This window comes from Pleurodeles waltl, chromosome 4_2, assembly GCF_031143425.1.
Source record: "Pleurodeles waltl isolate 20211129_DDA chromosome 4_2, aPleWal1.hap1.20221129, whole genome shotgun sequence".
NCBI lineage: Eukaryota > Metazoa > Chordata > Amphibia > Caudata > Salamandridae > Pleurodeles > Pleurodeles waltl.
This window is the reverse complement of record NC_090443.1, coordinates 524,434,301-524,459,427: the sequence shown is the minus strand read 5'-3', so window position 1 is coordinate 524,459,427 and position 25,127 is coordinate 524,434,301. Positions and strand designations below refer to the sequence as shown.

The window sequence follows — 25,127 nt, the reverse complement described above, 5'->3', positions numbered from 1 at the left end:
TATGTTGATGACCTTCCGTAGGTGTGGTGCGATGGCTTTGTCAGCTTTGTTGTATATGTGGTGTGGGCACGGGTCTGACGGTGATCCGGAGTGGATGGAATTCATGGTCTTGCGAGTCTCGTCGTCATTGATGCTGGTCCAGGTGGTCAGGCGGGTGGTGCAGGTGGAGTTCATGCAGGGGGAGACTGGCGTGTTTGAGGTAGTAGGTGTGTTGAAGCTGTCGTAGATGTCAGCGATCTTTCGGTGGAAAGCGGTGGCTAGGGCGTTGCATAGTTCCTGGGAGGGAGGGATTTCGTTGATGGTGGCGCTGGGGTTGGAGAGCTCCTTCACGATGTTGAAGAGTTCTTTGCAGTCGTGAGCGTTGTTTTCCAGGCGGGTTTTGAAGGAGGATCTCTTTGCTAGCCTGAGGGGTTGGTGATGACTGTGTGTGGCGTTCTTGAGTGCTGTGTGGCTGTCGGGTGTGCATTCATGGAGCCATTTCTTCTTGAGTTTACGGCAGTTGCGTTTGGAGGCTTGGAGGTCGTTGGTGAACCAGGTGGCTTTTTTGTTGGTTTGGTAGTTGGAGGGTTTTTTGAGTGGTGCGAGGCGGTTGGTGCTGTCGTCGATCCATAGCCTGAGATTGTGAGCGGCGATGTCAGGGTCGGTGGGCGGTTTATGGGCTAGGGCGTTGGTCAACTGATCTTCGATTACTTTGCTCCAGCATCGACGGGGTGGTCGCTCGGTGTGGTGGTGTTTGTTTTGTTTCTTGAAGGTGAAGTGGATGCAGAGGTGGTCGGTCCAGTAGAGTTCGGTGGTGCGGTTGAAGGTGATGTGGAGAAGATGGGGTCTAGAGTGTGACCGGCGGCGTGGGTTGGTGCGTTGACAAGCTGTCTGAGGTTGAGGTTGGCGAGGTTGTCAATCAGGGTGGTGGAGTTGACGTCGTTATTGTTTTCGAGGTGGAAGTTCAGGTCCCCGAGGAGGATGTAGTCCGTGGAGGCGAGTGCGTGGGTGCTGGCAAAGTCGGCGATGGAGTTGCTGAACAGTGCCCTGGGTCCAGGTCTGTAGACGAGCGTTCCTCTGAGGGTGGTGTTGGGGTCGGTGTGGATTTGAAAATGTAGGAGTTCAGCGGAGTTGAGGGAGTCGTCCAGGTGGGTGGCCTTATGGACGATGGCTATGCCTCCTCCGGTTCTGTTGATGCGGTCTCTGCGGGAGATCTTGTACCCGTCTGGGATGGCTATGGCGATGTCAGGTGCTGAGGAGTTGTTCCACCAGGTTTTGGTCAGGAAGGCTACGTCGGGGCGGTGGTGTCGAGCAGGTCCCAGAGCTCGATGGCGTGCTTACGTGCGGAGCAAGTGTTGAGGAGTATGCAGTGGAGGTGGTTGGTCTTGGTCCTGGGAGGCTTATAGGCTCTGACGCAGGAGAAGCTGCAGTTGCAGCAGGAGAAGGGTCCGTGTGTGCTTTTCGGAGTGGCCGGGAAGCAGGTGGTGTCTCGACGGGTGTTGAGTGCGAGGAGGGTGTTGGCGTCGTAGCGGAGGCTGGTGGTGTGGCTGTTGCAGGGTCCAGGGGTTCTGGCGCTCGGCGCGGTCCAGGCACGGACGGGCGCAGACGGGCTTGCCTCTGGTGCACCTCAGGTGCGCCATAGGCGCGGTCGCGCAGTGACCGCCATTAAGAAGGGAGGAGCAGCTGGGAGGCGGGAGGCGCGGGCGAATGGGGTGCGGGGGGAGCAGAGAGAGTGCGGGAAAAAGGAGCAAAATGGGGGCGGGGGGCAGAAAAAGAGAAAAAGCAGAAAAGGGAAAAAGCTGTAAAAGTGAAAAAAAGCAGAAAAAGTGAAAAAAGCAGAAAGAGTGAAAAGCAGAAACAACCAGAACAAGGAATGCAAGAAAAGAAGGTCAGAGAGACAAAGAAGCTGAAAGCGATCTAGCGCTCACCAGGCACCAGGGCGGATCGGGTCCAGGAGGGCCTCGATTCCTTGGAGCAGCGAGGGCGGGGAGGGGGAGACACGGGCACGGCTCGGTGGTGCTGTGCGCGTGGGGAGTGTTTCACCTGGCCAAAACAGGTCAGGGGACACTCGCCTTAGCGCGCAGCGACCGCCATTATGAAGGGAGGGGGGAGGGAGGAGCAGCTGGGAGGCGGGAGGCGCGGGCGAATGAGGGCGCGGGGTGGGGGAAGCAGAGAGAGAACGGGAAAAAGGAGCAAAACGGGGGGGGGGGGGAAGAAAAAGAGAAAAAGCAGAAAAGGGAAAAAGCAGTAAAAGTGAATAAAAGCAGAAAAAGTGAAAAGCAGAAACAACCAGAACAAGGAATGCAAGAAAAGATGGACAAAGAAGCTGAAAAGCGCTCTAGCGTCACCAGGCACCAGGGCGGATCGGGTCCAGGAAGGCCTCGATCCCTTGGAGCAGCGAGGGCGGGGAAGGGGAGACACGGGCACGGCTCAGTGGTGCTGTGCGCGCGGGGAGTGTTTCACCTGGCCAAAACAGGTCAGGGGACACTCACCTTAGCGCGCAGCGACCGCCATTAAGAAGGGAGGGGGAGGGAGGAGCAGCTGGGAGGAGCGGGCGAATGGGGGTGGGGGGAGCGGAGAGAGAGAGGGAAAAAGGAGCAAAACAGGGGGGGAGGGGGCAGAAAAAGAGAAAAAGCAGAAAAGGGAAAAAGCAGAAAGAGTGAAAAGCAGAAAACAACCAGAACAAGGAATGCAAGAAAAGATGGTCAGAGAGACAAAGAAGCTGAAAAGCGATCTAGCGCTCACCGGGCACCAGGGCGGATCGGGTCCAGGAGGGCCTCGATCCCTTGGAGCAGCGAGGGCGGGGAGGAGGAGACACGGGCACGGCTCGGTGGTGCTGTGCACGCGGGGAGTGTTTCACCTGGCCAAAACAGGTCAGGGGACACTCACCTTAGTGCGCAGCGACCGCCATTATGAAGGGAGGGGAGAGGGAGGAGCAGCTGGGAGGCAGGAGGCGCGGGCGAATGAGGGCGCAGGGGGGCGGGGGAAGCAGAGAGAGAGAGCGGGAAAAGGGAGAAAAACGGGGGGGGGGGGAGGGCAGAAAAAGAGAAAAAGCTGAAAAGGGAAAAAGCAGTAAAAGTGAAAAAAAGCAGAAAAAGTGAAAAGCAGAAACAACCAGAACAAGGAATGCAAGAAAAGATGGACAGAGAGACAAAGAAGCTGAAAAGCGCTCTAGCGCTCACCAGGCACCAGGGCGGATCGGGTCCAGGAGGGCCTCGATCCCTTGGAGCAGCGAGGGCGGGGAGGGGGAGACACGGGCACGGCTCGGTGGTGCTGTGCACGCGGGGAGTGTTTCACCTGGCCAAAACAGGTCAGGGGCACTCCCTGTTGTAATGATCATGTTTTACAGCGCAGAGCCCCATTTCTCACTGCAGTTTGAAGATGTGTTGTAGAACATGTAACAATTAATTAATTCATATATTATCAAATGCACATTTCTGGCATGCGCCTTTATTCTGTTGTCAGAATCTTATCAGAGATATTCATTATAGCCATAAGCCATAATGAACATTTCTGACAAGAAAGATTGATCAAAACACATTCAGAGATAAATTAATAACAATTTAGCTTAGAAATTATTCCAGCAAAGTCATAAATCTTATGACCTTTTCCCTATATAATCCTATTATGTTAAACACGTGCTTTTAGACTTCTTTCTTCTAGCTTTTAGGTTCTAAAACACATAAAGGACAGATTCCATTTTACCGATAGTTTCTATTTTAGCTAGCCTGTCCAGCTTGTTTATCTGTGTAGGCATCAACTCCCATCTTGACTAATAGACATCCCCATGTTCCCTGATTTTGCAGAATTATTGTCATGTCTGTATGTAAACACCGTTGTCGCCAGACCTTATCTTTCTAAGAAATATTATATTATCCAGCTCTGTGATCAGTCACGTAGATACAAACTCTAAGGCACATTTGTCTGGGTCACCTGTTGATTCCCCATTAAGGCAATGATAAATAACTAATATAGATATGTAATCAAAGTAGTGTAATCTGAATTGACATCTTTCTCCCCTACTTGGCCTTAAAGACAACGTCAGAGATGTATACTTTGATGCCCATAATCTTGATCGACCATTCCAATCTCTACTAAGGTTTAGTATATAGGGACTTGACCACTTAGAAAATACATTTCACCCGGTTGCAAGTTTAGATCAGCACAGCACCAGATTCCATCTCGACTGAAGAACAAACAGCACTTTTAGCAAAGCTCATAATCCTCAGGTATGTCCCGGACATGGCAAGGAGTTGACAATCAGGCATTTCAGCTCTTGAGCTCAGCAGATGACTCAAGCATGTAGCTGTGGGCCTCAGGTTGTCATAAAGCATATTCTAGCATGCTGTCCTAGAGTTTCTACCCAGTTTATATTGGCTAGGTGACACGTTCATTCTAAAGCCCCTTTCTAATTGGGTTAAATTTGTTTTTTGTGGTGATGGTAAGTTTCACACAGCCATAATTGTTTGACTTGGTGAATAGGTAGGAAGGTGTGATAGAATTGATTTGCCTAACAGATCATGTGAAACAAAGGCATAAAAGAGGAAGGGGCATACCCATCCAGCTACTACACAAATCGTTTTACAGTCACTCTTCTGGGAAAAGAGGGATGGAAGATGTCAGGGATTCACTTTGCCCTTCGCAGGGAGGTCACTTACACCACTTAAGCTAGTGGGACCTGGCACACTTCAAAGGAGAGGCTGAAGAAGGTTTCAGAGCCTTCCCTCAATCAACAAAAAACCTCCGCAGGCTCATTTCTTGTTTCTATTTTTGTCAGCCATCAACATGCAGGAATTAAGAGATGGTTGTTGTCCTTTACAGTAAAATACAAACTTTAATGCAGTAGAAAACTTGCCTTGCTATGTAAAGTCTCATAGATTAGCACATCAACATTCCATCAGCACATAAAGCACCATTTACATAAGCTTATGGCTTCAGTACTACCATACAGAGCCCACGTCCACTAAGTATCTAAAACACCATGGACAGCCTTGTTGTTACTCCTACTATGAAGGGCCCAATAGACATGCCATTGGTACATTACATTAGAATGTAAAGAACCTAGGCAGGGCAATACTCAGTATGTTAAATACCCACCTGCACCCATGACCACAGAACCTCACCTCTAAGCCTACTTATAAAGTATTTTTTCCATACTAACAAGTCCTTTACAATGTCACTCATGATTACTGTACCAACATTTGACTTATGATCCAAAACAATTTGTATTTTTAATGTATTATCACTTCACAAAACAATGTTTTCTTGAAAAATAAGAATTGAAATGTACTATCGCATATTTACATACTAAGCTAGGCAATATTTCAAGTACACGTTTGCCGATTGTGTAGAATATGTAAACGATGAACCCTTACTGCCAGGGGGGATATATTGCGGGAGTCGTGGTGGATGAGCGCGAGGGAAAAACTAACTTGCACTGCTCTTCTTGCTGTTGTTACATTGCTGTACTGATTTTGTGTGCTAGAGGAGCTTGGATTGCTATTGCCCATGATGTACCTATGTAGTGTGTTAGATGGGTGTTATGTATTCTGATATTGTGCCACCAGCAGTCTCCGCACTTCCAGTGATTACGTGCCTGAATGCAGGACAAAAAGACAAAAGAAAAAAAAAAAAACACACTATGGTGTTGCACTATCCCCAAGTCCAGGCTAGGATATTGGCATTCTTCACGTGCTGTATTTACAACAATTTCATCTCTTGAAACCTGCCTTGCAGAGGTGCAACACTGAATGTGCCACAGCTGACCAGGCCCTTCTCAGACATACCATGGTCTTGCCCTGTGCCAGCCAGGGTTAGGTGTGCTTGGAATGCTCTCTTGGTTTCAACATTAAGCTGCTGCACTCAGTATGGTCGAACTGATAGGATAGTAATGTGGTCAGATAGTATCAATGCCTCCAACTGATGGGACAAAGATGTTTTTGTCTAAAGTTAAAAAAAAAAAAAAAAAAAAAACTTCCATGTTTAACTATAATTAAATCAGGGTGGAAATAATTATTTCTACGTTGTGAAATGTTTTTCATTACGTATATAAGTACATGGTATACAACAAGCACAGTCCCAAAGCAGCAGTTTTTAGCAGTGCACTCACAGAGTAGGAAAAGAAAAATCTCGGGCATTTTAATTTTTGTGTAAGGTCTGATATCTATAACAAACTTGAAATGTACGACCATTTTCAAAACAAATATGGGATGTACAAAATAAGCCTGGTCACCCTTTTTTCACCAGACATGTAAACAAGTAGATCAGGAGCCCGCTGATTGAAAAACTATATGTTTCACTTAAACTATTTTAGTCTAAGAGCTACGATGTTTCCTTGATTTATGGAAAACAAAATTGTTATTTGTTGGTGATAGAATTTTGAATTGAATCTGCTAAATGTACAAAGCTTTATTGATTAAGAAACATTTACATGTTCTACAATGTTGGGATCCCTTCTGTACCAGTGTGCATTAAAAATAAAAATAGCGAAATTATAATACCTCTGAATGTTCTGCATAATTTGGTCACCCACTGTTGCATAATCACAGTGATTCTGAGCATGAATGATGCTCTCGGAAATTGTGTTCAGTCACAAAGCAACTCTCCTTAATAGGCATTTCACTACTCGTGTACTCAAAACAACACAACCAGACACCAATTAGACTTTTTAGACTGTATATTTTCCCAAATTACAAATAAAAAAAGAAAAGCGCATGTATCAAAAACACTGTATTTTTTTTTTTTAGTTAGGTCCTTATTAAATTTAACAGGAAACATTAAATAAGATTTGACATCTTCTACTTGGGCTGGGAATCGTGTCCCATATCAATTGGGGCCCAGCCCAGGAACTATGGACCATCAAATGCCAACATTTAAAATGACCAACAATGCTATCCAGTTGATTGAAACTCCTTTGACAAATTGAGAACACATTCAGTCATGGGTTCTGGTTACCACTGCTGTTAGGGAGACCCAAGCTACAATCACTCAAAGTGTGAAACATTCAATATGATAAGTTATAATGGCAGATTAGAATATTCTTGCTTTTAAAGCCTGTTCCATTTCTAGAAGCCCCGTAATTACTACTTTCTCGAAGCCCCATTATTACTGCTAGCACTCCCTCATTCACAGCAATATAAAAAGCTCTTTCAATACCACCTCAACCCATTTGTAATTTTCAACTAGGCCACCCCTCATGTCCCACAACTGTGCACACATATGTACAGAGTGGAGCAAATCAGTACCTTTGATCTAGCAGATTGACAAAGGATTTAGGACGAGGTGTTCACTAATCTGCACAATTTTTAAGTTGCCCTGGCTTTTGTAAGGTTTTCCTTCTTGCATTCAAATGAAGTTAGGAAGTAAGAATTGGAAGTAAATGCCCTTGGACCTCCAGACACTGAGCCCGATAACAAAGCGACAAAAGCAGGAGCCCTGAATCGAGAGTAACTAACACTTGTGTTAGCAAAATTAAACTCTCGGTGTATAATACCTTTTTCGAAGCATAACGAAAAACAAAAATAGAGTGGGCAGATTTATTGTGTTCATGGATACTTAAAAAAAGGAATGGAGAGAAAGTAGACAACGCCCACAGGGCGACTGTGGAATCAGATTCTTGTTTGGTCTTTGTACCAGCAATTCCCACATCTATGCAGCGCCGCAATGGCTTGATGCCGTTAAACAGTCTTCCTGGCTGTCAAGACTCGGACGATGGACCCTACGCCTCCGGCTGCCAAGGCCTGCAGAGAAAGAGTCAGAGGTGAAACATCCACAACCCTACAGATCTGAACCACAGGCAATGCAGATTCTGCCTCTGCCACATAATGAGAGAAAAGCCGACATGAGATCAGAGGCTTACCTTTTCATGCCACTGCAGCAAAACTGCACTGCTGTTGTCGGAGGGGCTCTCGAATCCCTTGTAGATGTATTTCATGAGCAGATCCACCCCGTTCTTGTCCAGGGACTGAACTGCCTTTTCTATGTCATTGGCTTTGAAGGAGATTAGAACTTTCAACACTACACCTTCAGCACGATCCTGCAGGCAAGAAAGAAAAGGGTCCAAGAGTTTACATGCTTCACCGTGTCCTTGAATCACATACTTTTAGATGCAGTAAGCTGTGAACTAGTGCTTTATCCGAAGTGCAAGATTCTCAGTTCTGTCTACCTCATACTAGAAAAGACATCTGAGGGGTATTCATGAGGAACTGCAAGGGAGTTCACAGATTATGTCAACATAATATTTAGCCTCCAACCAAAATTCTAATTTTAGGACAGCCCAACGTTAATGTCTGTTCACGTGGCTCCATGTTAGTAGCAATGACCACTAGCAGTAAAGAGGGCCAGCCTCCCTTTAAAACAAACTGCTGGTCTCTCAAAACTGAGATAACGTGTTTGTTCCATGATCAATCTGAACACTTCAAATTACGACTTGAGGTGTGAATACGGTTGTAACACCATGATAATCTGTTTCATGACCACAAAGATCATATTTTAACCCAAATGTTTAGATTAACTAAGAAACTTTCAATTTTTAAAAGGCCACTACTAGGGCTATTCAATCTACGACCTAGGCAGATGCTGGTAAATAGTACTCCTGCTGTATCATAAAGCAAGAGATATAAAATCATTCAGCTACAAATCTAGCTAAAGAAAAGCCAACACAAATAGAAATGTGTATGAAAGAATTATTATGGCCATAGCCCCAGTTGCATCAAGAAGCAAAAAGTCCTTGATGAAATACATAACAGGCAGGTGCTGCCGCTCCCCTGGAATCTTCACAATTTGGCAGTCATATTTAGTAAAACACATAGTTAAGGCTGTTCGGCTGCTCCCATGGCCTCAAATAACATTACAGTAGCCTCACCTTTGCAGACTGGTTCTTGGTGTTAATTGGAGGGTTCTTCAGCGCAGCCTGCAGGGCTCCCATCATGTTACCTGTGCTATGAAATTAAGGAAAAGTCCAAAACACTAAAAGGCTTGTCAAAGATTGGCAGAAATGTGTGGCAAAACAACAGAGGAGGAAAATCACACAATAATAATTACACGGAAAGGTAAAGCAAAATGGACGAGGAGATGAAAACAACAATTCACCTTTTTAATAGACAAAGCAGGCCATAAACAAATAAAGGCACTCCGAGAGAGGAAACAACACTCCACGGTGCAAAGGCCAATTGCATCTCTGTAACAACAGCACAGGGTAGAGGAATTCTGACCAACTGTCTTCTGCTTACATCGTCTAAATGCTGTTGGTCTTTACTCTCCGATTTTTATGGGAAACGTGTACATGCTTCACTAAATCGGTGCTATATAAATTACATAAAGACATAAATGCAAAACTAAATCTGTGATGAATCAAACTCATAATAATATGGAGCATGCAGAAAAAATCCAGTGTGAAACATGGATAGAGACCAGTGCAAATTGTAAGCACAGTGACATTTGCAGTAAAAACACGTCCATCAAGTTAGGAAAGCAAAAAAGTATGCATTTATTGGTGGTCTCTCAGCGATAAAAAAAAAAGCAGGTGAGTTGAGAATGAGAACAGGGAATTTCGATGTCCATTCAACGAAGTTAGTCAATATAAGAGCGTTTAGAACGTGACCATACATATCTACCACAAATAAAGTTTATTTTTGAATAACTCTGATCCATACAACACATACGTATACTGAGACAGATAGAAGGTTCAACTGAAGGAGGAGGAAGCTGAGAATACCTAACATTCAAGGAGGGCTTATGGAGAGATCTGATTTTCTAAGGAGACAAGTTGCTTGTGTTGCTAGAAACATGTTTCTAGGGTTCCTCGCCCCATTCAAAAAAATGAAACGAGTGATGATGAAGACAGCGACAATCATGTTATCAGGATTCATAATGTGCGAATTATTATCCCAGGGGTATCCAGGCCCTGGAGCAAGTGTGAAGGTAGTCTGCTGGGTTTTAGTTCAAGAGCCAGGTCTTGAGAATCTAGCAGAAATCCAGAAGCAAGGAGGAGGCCCTTAGGTACAGAGGAAGGTTGTTCCATGATTTAGGTGTGAGGTATGAGAAACCTACGCCTCCTGTTCTGCTTTTGCGGATGTGAGGTTTGTGTGTGAGAGAAAAGGCGGCAGAGTGTAGGTGTCTGGTGGAAGTGGAGGCGACAGTGACAGTGGAGGTTTCCTGGTCCAATGTCATTCAGTGCCTAGTAAGCACATGTGAGGAGTTTGAATTGGCAGTGGTTGTATATCTGCAGCCAGAGGAGATCTGAGGTGAGGAGCGAAGTGGGTGCACCAACAGAGATCCAGGATGAGTCTGGCAGCAGTGTTCAGGATGATCTCAAGACGATGGAGAAGATGGCTGGGGATTCCAGCATATAGTTGCTGTAACCAAGTCTGGTGGTGATTAGGCCTTGAGTGACCGTATGTCTGGTGCTTTTGGGAATCTATCTTAAGATTTTTTTGAGGATGTGTAGCACATGGACGTATGAGAAGTTAATTGCGTTTTCCTGTGCGGCAATGTTATGTTTGTTATGTAATGATGCCCAGATTATGTGCATGGTTGGTGGGTGATGGAGATGGACCGGGCACTGATGGCCTTCAGGTGGAGTCTCCAGGGGAGTTCTTGTTCCCAAATATCAGCACTTCTGTCTCATCTGTGTTGAGTTTTAGGCAGTTGGTTCTCATCCATTCTGCTAGGAGGATCATGTTTTTTGTGAAATTGGATCTGGTTGCAGGGGCTTTGTCTGGTAGAATGACCTCGGTGTCATCGGCTTAGGACAGTGGGCCCCAACCTTTTTTGACCTGTGGTTCCCGTAACCTCTTGGCCATTGACCACAGGTCCCCATTAGGTTACTTTTTTTTAGGTGGACGGGGGTGTAAGCCCGGCCTCGGGTGTAGTTTCATTATTCTCCCAGAAAGTAATTGGGATGAAGCCTATGAAGGTATTATTATATTTATAGATGTAATCCTATCCTATCCAATGAGGAGCCCCTTGTGGTGTCAGAGACTGACTGGAGGGACACAGTGTTCTCGGAGATTGTGATGTAGTGCTCTTTAAAGAGGTGTGTCTTCAGCTTGTTTCTGGGCACAGTTTGTGAGGGTTTGAGCATCTATAAAGTTTTGTCAGACAACAGGTCTCATTTACAAGAGGCCTGCGCCACCAGAGGGTCACTTTTTATGATGCTCTTGTGGCGCAGGCCTCTCAATCATATCTGAGGCGGTGCACAGCCACCCTGCATGGCTTTGCATAGCCTGATAAATACGGAGTAAGGCAAGGCAGCGCAAAGTTCTGCGTTGCCTTGCTCTACAGAAAGGAGATGTCCCCTGGGTGCTTGGGGGTTAGGGGGAGGGGTTCCCACGCAACACCCATAGGTTTTGACACATTCCCAGATTTACAAGGATCTGTAAACCTGGGAATGCGTTGAAACTGTTCACCTCCCCAGGGGAGGCATAGCGAGGAGAAATAACTTTAGTTCTCCTTGTTTTTTCTTCTTTCTGTGTGTGCAATGCCTCCCTTGATTGTTTTTCTGCAAGGAGGTGTCTCTTCCTGCACAAAAACAATTGTGCCAACAAAGCAGACACCTTTTCACCATGTTGCAAGGGTGCTTGCATTGGTGCTAGCCCCTAGTTTGTGCTCAGGCAGAAGGGACAGGAATGCTCTGTATTTCATTTATACAGGGCATTCTTGCCCTTTTCTTTTGCTGCAGGGCAGTACAGCAAAGTGACTTGTTGCACTGCCCTGCGGCAAACACTTGTAATTGGGGCCCTAAGTGTGTTAGTTAGTTGAAGGCATTATTTCCATCTCTGCTGCTTTTAGTGACCGACTGAATTAGAACGCGCATCAGCATCCAATTAGTGTTCAAACCTGAGCACAATGGCAGGTGTAAGTTACTGACTTGTGTGTGTTAATGTTTCTTTACTGTGGGCAATTGTTGTTTCGCCTTTCTCAAAAACAGGGCCATAACAAGATTAATAAACCTGCAGGGTAACCACTTCTGAAGAAATGCATCTGCCTGATATATGCCGGGAAATTAGTTCAGTAAGTAACATCCTCATTGCTGGCATCTGTGTGTATACTGCAGGCCACATGTTTAACACCTAGAAATTCCAATTCAGCTGTCATGCCTTCTGAGGGATTGAGAAACTGACCACAACTTGTGAAATGTAGGCGGTCAGTATGACAGAACACTCATCTAGGACAGTCTGGCCTTCTACAATCATACTGCTATCAGGATCGTCCACTAGATGGCTATATTTCCTAAAGAATGATCCCGACCTCTACAGTACCAAGCCATTTTACTGCTTATAAATAGAAACATCCGAAATACAAGGGTAGAACCAAAAGTTGTTACTGTAAAAATAGGCTCCTTTACATTATCAATTCCTTTTGTTCCTGTACCCCTGGCTAATTTAGACGGTGCACTAAGATGCCTTGGCACACGGATTAGGAACCGCTGGTTTAGGAGATGATGGAGATGCTGTGGCATATGATGACATCAGCGGGTGGTAAAAGTACATGTTGAACAGGGTAGGGCTGAGGGATAATCCTTGAGTTGTGATGTGCCAAGGGGGCAGGTGGGAATCTGACTTGCTGTGTTCTCCTTGTGAGGAAGGGGTATATCCATTCAAGGGACGGGCTTCAGATGCCTGTATTGTGTAATCTTTTGATGAGGCTGGAGTGTGACATGGTGACGAATGCTGCAGAGAAGTCTAGCAGTACGAGGCAGAATTTTTTCCTCGGTCTAGAAGGGTGTGTATCTCATCCATAGCAGCTATTAGTGTTGTCCCGTACTAAAACTGCAAGAAAGTCAGATTGGTCAAGAAGCTTGTGGAGTTCCAGGTGGTTGTTAAGTTGCTGAATCTTGTACAGCTACTTTTAGTAAGCCTGAACTGATTAAACAAGCTCCCTCTCAAAGTCAAGTGCACACATAGAGTATCTGTGGTATCCAATGTACAGCAATAAACCCTGGAGAGCAACCACCAGATTGGCTTTTCCTAAAACGAAGCAAGTACGCTAGGGGCAAGGCACACAGTAAACACATACCTTGTTGTTTTGCAAAAGTCTCCCCAGTATACAGTGGGTCTCTGCCTGAGGCAGCCTTATGGATCCATGTTTACACCTTCAACATTATCACATCCACCAACAGAGATGCACAGGCCCCACTGAGACCAAATACAAACTTTTGTTTGAAAGTTATCCTCACTATGACCTGTAAGCAGGTCGTGGAGTAATATGGGCATTTGCCATAATTGAGACTGGATAAAACTGCGTCTGAGTAAATCTGATCTTGTCTGGAGTGCTTGAAAGCCTTTGTGCTCCAAACCTAATGACTGTTTCCAACGTATGCCTAATTGTGTGCAAATCTTGATTCAGCTGGAAAAGCAGACTTTTACAGCTGGAGCTGCTCCAGTAGCCAGGTCCACAAATACAGGCCAGTTAAACACATGGATCAGAGGTGCTGAAGCATCCATTAATAATAATTCAATTTCAGCTGTGTTAAAGACCAGCAAGTTCTGCTTCATTCACCCCTGGATCAGCACCAGACAATTACAGATGTTTTCTATTCCTCTCTACAACCCTCTATGTATCTTTAAGACTGTCATTTGCCACTGGATGGTTGAGCGACACTAACGTAGCATCAAGTAACTACTCCGAAGGGATAAATGTAGCAGTTACCAAGCTGGCTCCTCTCAAAAAGATTAAAAGCTATAGAAGAAGGTCCACAGCACCCTGGTTCTATCCAAAACTCATGGCACTAAAACAGAAATGTTGTAGACAGGAGAAAGCAAGGAAAAGAAATTACTGCTCAGAGGAAAGGAAGAGATGTAATACATCCAGGATTACAAAAAAACGGATTATTGATGAAAAAACGAATTACTTCTCAGAAAAAAAAAAAAAAAAAAAAAACCTTAGCCAAAAACTCCAAAAGAGAACTTTTCAAAACAGTCCAGGTACTTTCTAGTTCTAACACCAGTAGTACATCGTCCCCTAGCCAATCGCTATGTGATAAGTTAGCGGCACTTTTATAAATTCAAAGTAGAGGAAATAATATAGAAAACTGGACTCTAGCTGTACTGTTATAGCTAGGGTGCCTGGGGCAGATTGAACAGACCCCCAATAAAATCCAATTTTGTAATTTTCCTCCTCTTACCACTGAAGGAGCAGTAGAACGTATTAAACATACGAAGCCAGGAATCCTGCCCACCAAAAATTATACAGGACATAGCAGGGACGGTAGCCTTACCGCTTAGTATTGTACAAAATACCATCATGAACCCATGCCACTCTCCTTCTGGGTGGCATATGCCTTCCATTCTTACTCTGCTTAAGAAACCCGCTCTGGACCCAAATGAGGCAAATAACTATTGCCCCATCTTGCATTTTTCTTTTGCAGCGGAAGACGTCGACAAGCACATGAACACTGCACACTGAGTTTTTGAGTAACTGGAATACTGGATAGTGCGCAATTCAGCTCTAGACCAATCCATAACACTGAGTCAGCTTTGGTAGAGGCGTCCTTGGAGCTGAGAAGTATCTGGTTCAACAGCGGGAAGGCTGCGGCGATCCTGTTGGACTGATCCTGTTGGACCTATCTGTGAGCAATTCCCTTCTGGAGCGCCTTGCAGAGATTGGGACTGGTGGATCAGCTCTTGATCTTCTGCGCTCATTCCTCTCCAACAAAGAGCAATCAGTTGCTCTGTGGGATTTTGTAACAAAGTATTTTTCTTTACTGATTGGTGTACCTCTGGGGTCATCACTGAGCAACGCTCTTCAACATTTAAGTAGCCAGACTAAGTTGTTCATTTGGCTTCTTGTAATTAGCGTTTACAGATTATACACAAATTGTGGTGTCAATCCCCAGTGAAGTAACCGTTTTAATAGCTGTGTGGGCACAGATGTTAACTGGATGAGCAACAACAGCTCGGATAAAACAGAGGTTCTTCTTTTTGGCAAGGACACTTCCTTCTGGAACCAATCTTGGTGGTCTCAGACTCTGGGCCTCCACCCTACTCCAGTGTCTAAAGTCAGGACCCTGGGGGTGATTGTTGATTCCAAGCTATCCATTATCAACCAGATTAATACATTTGCTTAATCTTGTTTTTTTCATATGAAAACCCTGAGAAAAATCCTACCTTTTATTCCATTCAACTTACAGAAATCAGTAGTCACTGTTTTGGTTCTCTCCAGGCTTGATTATTGTAATGCCCTGTCATTGGGCATTCATCAACAGTCTCTTAAGAAGCTTCAAATGCTGCAGAATGCAGCGGCCCGTCTCCTTAAGAGAATTCCCAAGTTCAAGATTGTCTCAGAGGAATTAGTAGAGCTCCACTGGCTCCCAATCAAACAAGCATTTGCTATACAATAAGTCTTGCATTTCCGAGAGTTAAAGTTATTGGCATTGTAAATGACAATGGTGGTCATTACGACCCTGGCGGTCGGAGACCGCCAGGGGTAATGTAGCATCCGAACCGCCAACAGGCTGGCGGTACGGAGGCCCTTATTACGATCGTGGCGGTAGCGCCGCGGTCGCACCGCCGGGGCCGGCGGTTTCCCGCCATTTTAGCCCCGGCGGTGATAATCCGCCATGGCAGCAATGCAAGCAGCGCTGCCCTGGGGATTATGACATCCCTACCGCCAGCCTGTTTCTGGCGGTTTGCACCGCCAGGAAGAGGCTGGCGGTAAGGGGTGGCCTGGGGCCCCTGCACTGCCCATGCCACTAGCATGGGCAGTGCAGGGGCCCCGGCCAGCTTTTCACTGTCTGCATAGCAGACAGTGAAAAGCGCGACGGGTGCAACTGCACCCGTCGCACGGCCGCAACACCGCCGGCTCCTATGTTGCGCCCTCATCCCCGCTGGGCCGGCGGGCGCAAACTTGGTTTGCGCCCCCCGGCCCAGCAGGAATGTCGTAATGGGGGCTGCAGGAGTGCGGCCGCATTGACGGCCGCACAGCGGTTACCGCTTGGCGGGTGGCGGTAGCCACCCGCCAATGTCGTAATGACCCCCAATGTCTTTTATCTATGTTTTGGTTTGGAGCGTAGTGGATGTATGTGGTGTGGAGAGGAGTTATGTAGGTTGTATTGGAACGGTTAGGTGTGTAACTGTCTGCGGCGTCCCCCAAGGGTCCTCCCTCAGCACCACACTCTTCAACACTTACATGATCCCCATAGCCAACATCCTCCGATCACACGGAATCACTATCCTCTCCTACGCAGACGACACCCAACTCATCCTCTCCCTCACCCGCAACCCCACCACCGCCAAAACCAACCTACACGCTGCTCTCCTCAACACCGCCAACTGGATGACAACTAACCACCTCAAGCTTAACTCTAAGAAAACTGAGAACATCATCTTCGGCCCCAGCAAAACCATATGGGACGACTCCTGGTGGCCCACCGCCATAGGCCCGCACCCACCCCCGCAAACCACGCACGCAACCTCGGCATCATCCTTGACCCCTCCCTCTCCATGACACAGCAAATCAATGCACTAACCTCCTCCTGCTTCCACACACTCCGCACTCTAAAAAAAATCCTTCAAATGGATTCCCCCAGAGACCAGGAAGACAGTCACCCATACAGGGAGTGCAGAATTATTAGGCAAGTTGTATTTTTGAGGATTAATTTTATTATTGAACAACAACCATGTTCTCAATGAACCCAAAAAACTCATTAATATCAAAGCTGAATATTTTTGGAAGTAGTTTTTAGTTTGTTTTTAGTTTTAGCTATGTTAGGGGGATATCTGTGTGTGCAGGTGACTATTACTGTGCATAATTATTAGGCAACTTAACAAAACAAAAAATATATACCCATTTCAATTATTTATTATTACCAGTGAAACCAATATAACATCTCAACATTCACAAATATACATTTTTGACATTCAAAAACAAAACAAAAAAACAAATCAGTGGCCAATATAGCCACCTTTCTTTGCAAGGACACTCAAAAGCCTGCCATCCATGGATTCTGTCAGTGTTTTGATCTGTTCACCATCAACATTGCGTGCAGCAGCAACCACAGCCTCCCAGACACTGTTCAGAGAGGTGTACTGTTTTCCCTCCTTGTAAATCTCACATTTGATGATGGACCACAGGTTCTCAATGGGGTTCAGATCAGGTGAACAAGGAGGCCATGTCATTAGATTTCCTTCTTTTATACCCTTTCTTGCCAGCCACGCTGTGGAGTACTTGGACGCGTGTGATGGAGCATTGTCCTGCATGAAAATCATGTTTTTCTTGAAGGATGCAGACTTCTTCCTGTACCACTGCTTGAAGAAGGTGTCTTCCAGGAACTGGCAGTAGGACTGGGAGTTGAGCTTGACTCCATCCTCAACCTGAAAAGGCCCCACAAGCTCATCTTTGATGATACCAGCCCAAACCAGTACTCCACCTCCACCTTGCTGGCGTCTGAGTCGGACTGGAGCTCTCTGCCCTTTACCAATCCAGCCACGGGCCCATCCATCTGGCCCATCAAGACTCACTCTTATTTCATCAGTCCATAAAACCTTAGAAAAATCAGTCTTGAGATATTTATTGGCCCAGTCTTGACGTTTCAGCTTGTGTGTCTTGTACAGTGGTGGTCGTCTTTCAGCCTTTCTTACCTTGGCCATGTCTCTGAGTATTGCACACCTTGTGCTTTTGGGCACTCCAGTGATGTTGCAGCTCTGAAATATGGCCAAACTGGTGGCAAGTGGCATCGTGGCAGCTGCACGCTTGACTTTTCTCAGTTCATGGGCAGTTATTTTGCGCCTTGGTTTTTCCACACGCTTCTTGCGACCCTGTTGACTATTTTGAATGAAACGCTTGATTGTTCGATGATCACGCTTCAGAAGCTTTAGAATTTTAAGAGTGCTGCATCCCTCTGCAAGATATCTCACTATTTTTGACTTTTCGGAGCCTGTCAAGTCCTTCTTTTGACCCATTTTGCCAAAGGAAAGGAAGTTGCCTAATAATTATGCACACCTGATATAGGGTGTTGATGTCATTAGACCACACCCCTTCTCATTACAGAGATGCACATCACCTAATATGCTTAATTGGTAGTAGGCTTTCGAGCCTATACAGCTTGGAGTAAGACAACATGCATAAAGAGGATGATGTGGTCAAAATACTCATTTGCCTAATAATTCTGCACTCCCTGTACACTCATCAGCAGCAGACTAGACTACGGTAACACCCTCTACGCCGGCACCACACTCAAACTCAAACGCAAACTCCAGACAATCCAGAACACAGCCGCACGCCTCGTCCTTGGCCTCCCCCGCCACGAACTAATCTCACCACACCTCAAATCCCTTCACTGGCTCCCCATAGACAAGAGAATCACTTTCAAGATCCTCATCCACGCACACAAATCCCTCCACAACACCGGCCCTACCTACCTCAACGAAAGAGTGAACTTCCACACTCCCACCCGCAACCTCCGATCAGCCAACCTCGCACTAGCTACAGTCCCCCGCATCCAACGAACCACCACAGGAGACAGGGCCTTCTCTTACCTCACCCCCACAACCGGGAACTCCCTCCCCACCAACCTCCGCAAAACCAAAGACCTCCTACTCTTCAGAAAAAACCTCAAGACATGGTTGTTCGAACAGTAACCCCCCTTCAACCCCCCCCCCCACACACAAGCGCCTTGAGACCCTCACGGGTGAGTAGCGCGCTCTATATATTTTTTGGATTGATTGATTGATTGAACTGTGTGGAGTGGAACTGCGTGGTGTGGAGTGTATTTGTGGAGTGGAATTATGTGGTATGGTGAATAGATAGGGGTGAGAGCTGCAAAGAATAGATAGAAAATGAGACAGATGGATATGTAGTTTGTTAAGGAAGTGGTGAATGAACTCGAGACAGAGGAGCAGAAAGTGTGTGAGAAAGAGAGAAAGAAGGAGAGAGCAGGCAACAGACGCATAAAGAGGGAGCACCTGTGTATGCAGAAGACAGAGGAGGAGACATGGGTTTGTGGGGTGAAAACCTTGAAAAGGCACAGGAAAGAAACTGTGCTCAAAGACCTGAAGTCACCCACATTAGAGAGGCGGAAACAGTATGTGAGACAGCGAGAGAGAGGGGTGAGAATACGAGAGAGAGATAGAGGGATGAGTCAGAGGGGCACCGGGGGGAGAGGGAAGGATAGAGGTGTACTAGTGCACAGCATGAGGAGGTACAGGAAGATAGTATGTGTGAGCAGGCAGTAGAGAGAGGAGACACGGAGTGTGAGGGAGAGATGACATTGTGAGATTGTGAGACTGGGAGTGGGAGGGACAGAGGAGTGGGGCAGTGGGTGTGTGGGGGAGAGATGACAGGGTTGGTGGAAGTGTAAGGGAGAGATGTGTTGTATTGTAAAAAAAAAAAAAAAAAAAAAAAAAAAAGCCTACTTGGCCATTAAACAGGCCCATGAACTGCTTAAAAAACACAGCCCACACACTGACCTGTCAGACCAGCCTATTGGCTACTGCCTGATTGCGCTGTAAGTCATTTGATTTTGTAACCAGTCAGATTCTTTTAGTTTCAACCTTGCCATTCAGTAGAAAAATTAGCTTCCGTTCTACTGCCCGAGGCAGTGCAGTAAAACCATAGAATGTTGCGCTCTAGTGTAATCGAAGGAAGCTCTGTGGCAGCTGCTTATCGTGAATGTAAGCCTCCTTTGCTTTACCAATAAAAAAGCCAGGAATGGAAGGACCCGGTAGGTTGAGTAGAGCACATGTCGAGGAAGGACTGCAACGTTTCAGGAGGAAGTGGCGCAAAACACCAGAACTCTTGACCTCCCGCCTACTGAACTACGTACAGCCTATCGACGAGTTAGAATTAATCTGTACTTGGCCGGTGATCCTTAGCTAAGAACGGAAGTAACGTATCAGCTGCGTGAACCAGTTAGGAAACAGCCAAAAAGAGCAAGACTGGAGTCAATCTATGGTAAGCAGTAGGTGGGATCAAAGTCCTTCTACTGAATTTAGCAGGTCTAGCAGACAGCGCGTGCGCGTTGCCTACGCTTGACTTAAATAAGAGTGGCTTTTAATGCACTCTGCTTGGCGCATAAATCTTTTCTTGATATAGGCCCCGAGTACCTGAAAAAGATATTCTCCTGTTACAGGTTGGGAAGATCTTTGCGTTCTGCAGCCCTCAGAACAGTCAAGGTTCCTATAATTAGGAAAATGACATGGGGTGGTAGAAGCTCTGTTTACACCACCTGTCAACTTTGGAACATTTTGCCGGGATATTTAGAAGGCACACTCAGGAATCTCACACATTCCTAGAAACAGTGAAAAGATCCCTTGCCATGACATGGCCAGAGAGCTACACTAGAAGAAAGACCCAGTGCTACTGATATTGATTTACCAGACAACACTCTTGTTCCTAGAACTTTTTAATAACCTACCAGTAAACAAGATTCTGCTGGAAAGAGGTCAGTCAATGAAACCCCTATGTACTTGCAATTTGTGTAAAAAGTATCGCCTCTGCATGCACAATCTCATCAAAAGGTCTTGATTCAAGGCATGACATACATCACAGCCTTGTAAGTGGAAATTAAATGTTGCCGAGCATACACGCTGGTATGTTGACAAGCCATTGAGCCCAATGATCATCACAGCCAATGACAGTATAAGCATAACCTAAAACTTAGCATTAAACACGGAGTACGCAGAACAGGAAAAAATACACCTATAAACTCTTCATTGTAGGGAACGGGTAGTAAACTCATGCGTCCACTGCAGTATATTGTAGAGCCCATCTGCTGCTCAGTGTCCCGAAACATTTCTATAAATGCTGTCTCCTCATTAAGGAGAGTGGTCCTAATGTACTGTGGTACAGTTCAGGATCAATAAAAAAAAAACATGAAGGCTAGACTGCTTTGTCACAGTGCCAGCATCCTTCATCGGTTTTACAGCTAGCTCAAACCGTACTATGGAAGAACAGGAGGAAAAATCACCATGGAACCTAAAAAGATGTGAATGAGAGGCAAAATACAGCGTACCAGGACACAGTGGTTGTGCAACTCCACCAATAATACATACTGTCCGGCACTTTATTATTTGGAGAAGGAGAGTTCCTGCACTTCTCAAGAAAAACGTAATACTTTTAATTTGATAGGAACCGGCTCATATCAGAAACAAGCATGTACTCAGGTACAGAGTATCTGCACTTCTATTTTTCCATTTCAGGCACTGCTTACAAGAAACTTCAAACTTGCAGAACATTTGAGAAAGTCAGAAGTGCAGACCACAATCAAATGCAGACGAGGTGACCACAGGCTGGAAACTGTCTGGCCAGCATATATTAAACCTGGAACCGAGAAAGTCCACAATCTTTGTGTTAGACAAGTATAGACTTTAGGACACTTTATTCTCTACACACACTCATTAGCCATATTCTTCCGGAAAACTTCATTTTGCACTAGCAGAAATACCGGAAACGGTGAGAGGGAACAAAGCATATATATAAGGGTAGACAGAAAGCACAAAGCACCAATAACATAATAAACGTAAAATATTAATAATAATAATTTCTGATTTAGCGATATTGCAGTGTCCTGCCTCAGCAACATTTCGTTATCTTCAGAGCCCGCTAAAATGATTTTTCCAGATGTGCACCTAACGCTATCCCTTCCCCATGCAGTGGTATAATTGGCCCCATCCATCACAGTGACATGGTTATAGCATCCCCATGACCCAGGAACAAGTATTATTGGAAGGATATCCCCTGATTGCTGTGTCCACCTCTCCCTCGTCCGGTCCTCCCTGGCCCTCTCCAGCCTCCTCCTCGTCCACGAACTTATTCTCATCATACTCATCAACGTCCACTTTCCGGAACCGAGCAGAGGATACTGTATTCTTAGACATTTCCGGAACCAATAGGTGACACAAGGGAAGGCGGTAGCAGAACCGACCAGCACCAAGTCCGGAAGTGAGTGTGGACCGAACTGCAATCGGAACCCAAAGGCACCGCGAGAGACAGCACGAACGTGGCACCCACAGCAGGGTCCTCCGGCTTACACGGACAGGATCCCCTCACTTCCGCATTCCGGCAAGCGAGAATCACGGGCGGGGCAGAGTCAATTCACGCATGCGCTGCGCTCAGGTCCCCTGTCCTTACATGGAGCGGCATACAAAGTGTACAAGCCCCGGCGTCGCCCACTGCGCATGCGCGGCAGCTGCCTCTAACAAGAACCGTCTTGTAGATGTCACGCGTGTGCAGTACCGCTTTGTGGCATTTTAACGCGTGCGCAGAGATGTCGTTCGAAGTGTAAATTAGAAACCATATATGCCTGGAAAGGTTTTTCTCGGTGTACGGAAAAGGGAACGAAATGTTATTTCCTTTCAGAATTACCTTAAAATAGTATATTTGAGTTTTTTAATACTTTTATTACGGAGATTCGAGGATGAGAATCGACTCGAGAAAACAAGTAGAGGTTTACACATGAAATTACATTTTATTTCGGAAAGCGCAGCTTTGATTCTTCTCAGTTCCATTCCTTTAGGGCGAAATCGGTCTTGAATTGCTTGGCTTCTGGATCAGAGAGGTCCTGGCCTGGAAGTTTGGGCTGGACTGTTCCTAGTGGACCACTGCCAAGACTGTTTTCATATGGCTGGGTGTAATCTGAGGTGGCACTCTGGGCAAAAGAACTGTGGGTTGGAATGCTACCCAAGTGATTGCCAGTGGTACACTTATTGCAAGCATCCTCCCATAACCTTTCGTGTGTTTGATGCAACATAGAAACATACAAGTTTGTTGACCATCAGTAAAACAGCTACATAAGTGCATGCCCATCCATTTTCGTTGCAAACAACAGCAAGAAGCCCACCATTCTGGTGTGTCAAACATTTACATCTACCTTCTAGAATGCAGCCTAGATAACTCTTATGTGTGCTAGCGTGCCTTGTCCTTAGTAAGTAAACTTACAAGGGGACGCGTATCGGTCGATCAGTCTTTTTGATCGCATAGGGTATCCTGGTCAAGTATTGTGAGTAAGAAACATCCACACTAATAATTTTAATCAACACAAAATACCAAAAACTAGTCTAATAAGAAAATACCATCACTCATAAGAAGGTTAGTGCGTTTCATTCCCTATTAATTACAATTCTAATCAAAACCATTATTCAACAGACCCATCATTGCCAAACTTTATTAGCAACATGAGCAATGAATTATCGAGATTTATTAATATGCAAAACAACATTAATCTAAGCATACCAATTCATGAGCATTTAATAATTCAGCAATGTGAATCCGTCAGTCCAAGTCAGCGCCACCATTAGTCCCCCTTGTCAGCCTACCTATCTCAGATTAGCATCAGCATGTGGGTCTTCATGCGAAAACAATTTAGTTAAAAACCAATAATTTGGAAAAATCTAACTAAAATAGAAAAACATTAAAAAACAGCGCAGTTGGTACCTAGAAGGAAAAGCATACATTAGTCAGTTGAGTTATAGCCATCTATCCAAGATAGATCAGCAACAAGTCAGTCTTCGTCTCCAGGTCATCTGTCATCAGCTAGGCTCGGGTTTACAAGGAGCAAGCCCAATTTTCAGCACTTCGGACAGCGTCTCCTGACGTCATCAACTTTCGCCTCTCCATTCTGATTTCTCCTGTCATTACTTTTTATTAGGGTCTCTCAGTCCGTCCCACAGTTTGCCAATTGGTCAACCTTATCAGGGGTTATGACTCTAACCTATAGTTTTTGTTTACCACTTGTCTACATTATTTTGAGAGTCAAGTTCCATTAACATGATTGGTCCTTCTGTCGATGAGAACATCATCTGGCTCTTCAGGTAACAAAATTGTTGCCCCCAGCTCTTAGTCAGTAGCTCCATTGTTCAAGTCCTGGGAAAGTACATTTAGCCTACTCTACACATAATTGTATCAATTTGTTCTGATCGTCTCCTGTCCGCTGGTGAGTTTTCAGATTTTTTTTAGCAGAGCTCAGTTTGAACTCTGTACAGTTCAAGGTTCCTTTCTCCAGTTCCAGTCTTCGGCAGCTCATCGCGTCTCCACGTTTAAGCAAGCAAGGCCCTGCGCCAACCAGGCCTCTAGTTTGGCTAAGTTAAGAACACCAAACATCATAACATAAGTTTATATCTTTCATTAGAATATATTAATACATAATATTAAACTTTCACATTATTTAGTACTGTTAACACAGATGGTGACCACTCCTGTGGGCACATTTTGCACATTACACGTTATTTTCAATTACTGATATTCAAAGGTCAAATTTTCTCATTAGTAAGTATACGCAAATCATTAGAATATTCTCATATTAGCATATCAGCTGCAACAGTCCCTCCTCTGATGACTAAATATGTCATTACACCTTTCTTCTATCAAACATTACTAAGTACTTTCAGTTACATTTTGGTCTCTTCTATTTCTACTTTCCCTATAGATTCGTCTTCTGGATGGTTCTTCCCTCCTCTGATTATTTTTAGCTCTTTTTAATTGAATTTTGTGCCGTAATTTGCATGCCCCCCATAATCCTAATATAATAGTGATCACAATTAATATTGCTTGAATGATTTTCCACAATATCCCACCCCAAATTTGACTAAACCAATTGCCTAGTGTGGCAAATCCATTTCCTTTATTCTCCCAAACTCCTGGTTCTTTCAACTCCTTCAAATCCTTACTTGCATTAGTTAAATTCTTTTACTTCTTTCTCATTTGCAGGAATGTATGAAAAACAGTGCCTTTCATTAATCATTTTGCAGACTCCTCCGTCTTTCGCCAATATTATGTCTAAAGCAAGCCTGTTTTGAAGCGTCATAGCTCTGTCCGCAGCTAACTCAGTGTTTAGTAATAATATAGCGCCTGTAAAGTTAGTTAACATATTATCTACTAAAGTTGACAACTTTCGAATCTTGTTTACTGCTCCAAAAATATCCCCTATTATTGCAGAGGCTGTTTCTCTTCTTTGTCTCAGGTGTAACCCAGTCATTTTCTGTATCTTTTTCAAATCATCTATTTGATAGATTTTAGGGAATACTATTCCCAAGTAACATGTCCCATACCATCCCTTAGGGAGACGGTAATAAACATTAAGTCCACAAATATAATAAATCCCAAGAAGCACAGGGTCGGCACCATTCAACATGAACGTCCATTTACTCTGAAACAAAAACACATGCCTACATTCACTCGTTCCCACGAATAAAGTGTCAGTGCGTGATTTTGGC

General features: G+C 45.1%; 1 protein-coding gene across 1 annotated transcript; it reads right to left on the bottom strand.

Annotated features, from left to right (window-relative positions):
- Window positions 1-6,637: 6,637 nt before the first annotated feature.
- On the bottom strand, window positions 6,638-22,003 carry ARPC5 (actin related protein 2/3 complex subunit 5). The gene is made up of 4 exons (XM_069232037.1): window positions 21,652-22,003; window positions 8,843-8,915; window positions 7,838-8,014; window positions 6,638-7,718 (listed from the first exon to the last, which is right to left on the bottom strand). Exons 1-4 carry the CDS (start codon window positions 21,792-21,794, stop codon window positions 7,656-7,658), a joined length of 456 nt encoding a protein of 151 aa, XP_069088138.1. The 5' UTR covers window positions 21,795-22,003; the 3' UTR covers window positions 6,638-7,655.
- Window positions 22,004-25,127: the final 3,124 nt, after the last annotated feature.

Coding starts and splice junctions, on each gene's coding strand:
- ARPC5 (XM_069232037.1), bottom strand. CDS start 21,794: ATGTCTAAGAATACAGTATCCTCTGCTCGGTTCCGGAAAGTGGACGTT. Junction 8,916..21,651: donor GTGGACACAGCAATCAGGGG/ATATCCTTCCAA, acceptor ATTTCATAGCAC/AGGTAACATGATGGGAGCCC. Junction 7,719..7,837: donor TGCTGCAGTGGCATGAAAAG/GTAAGCCTCTGA, acceptor CTTTCTCTGCAG/GCCTTGGCAGCCGGAGGCGT.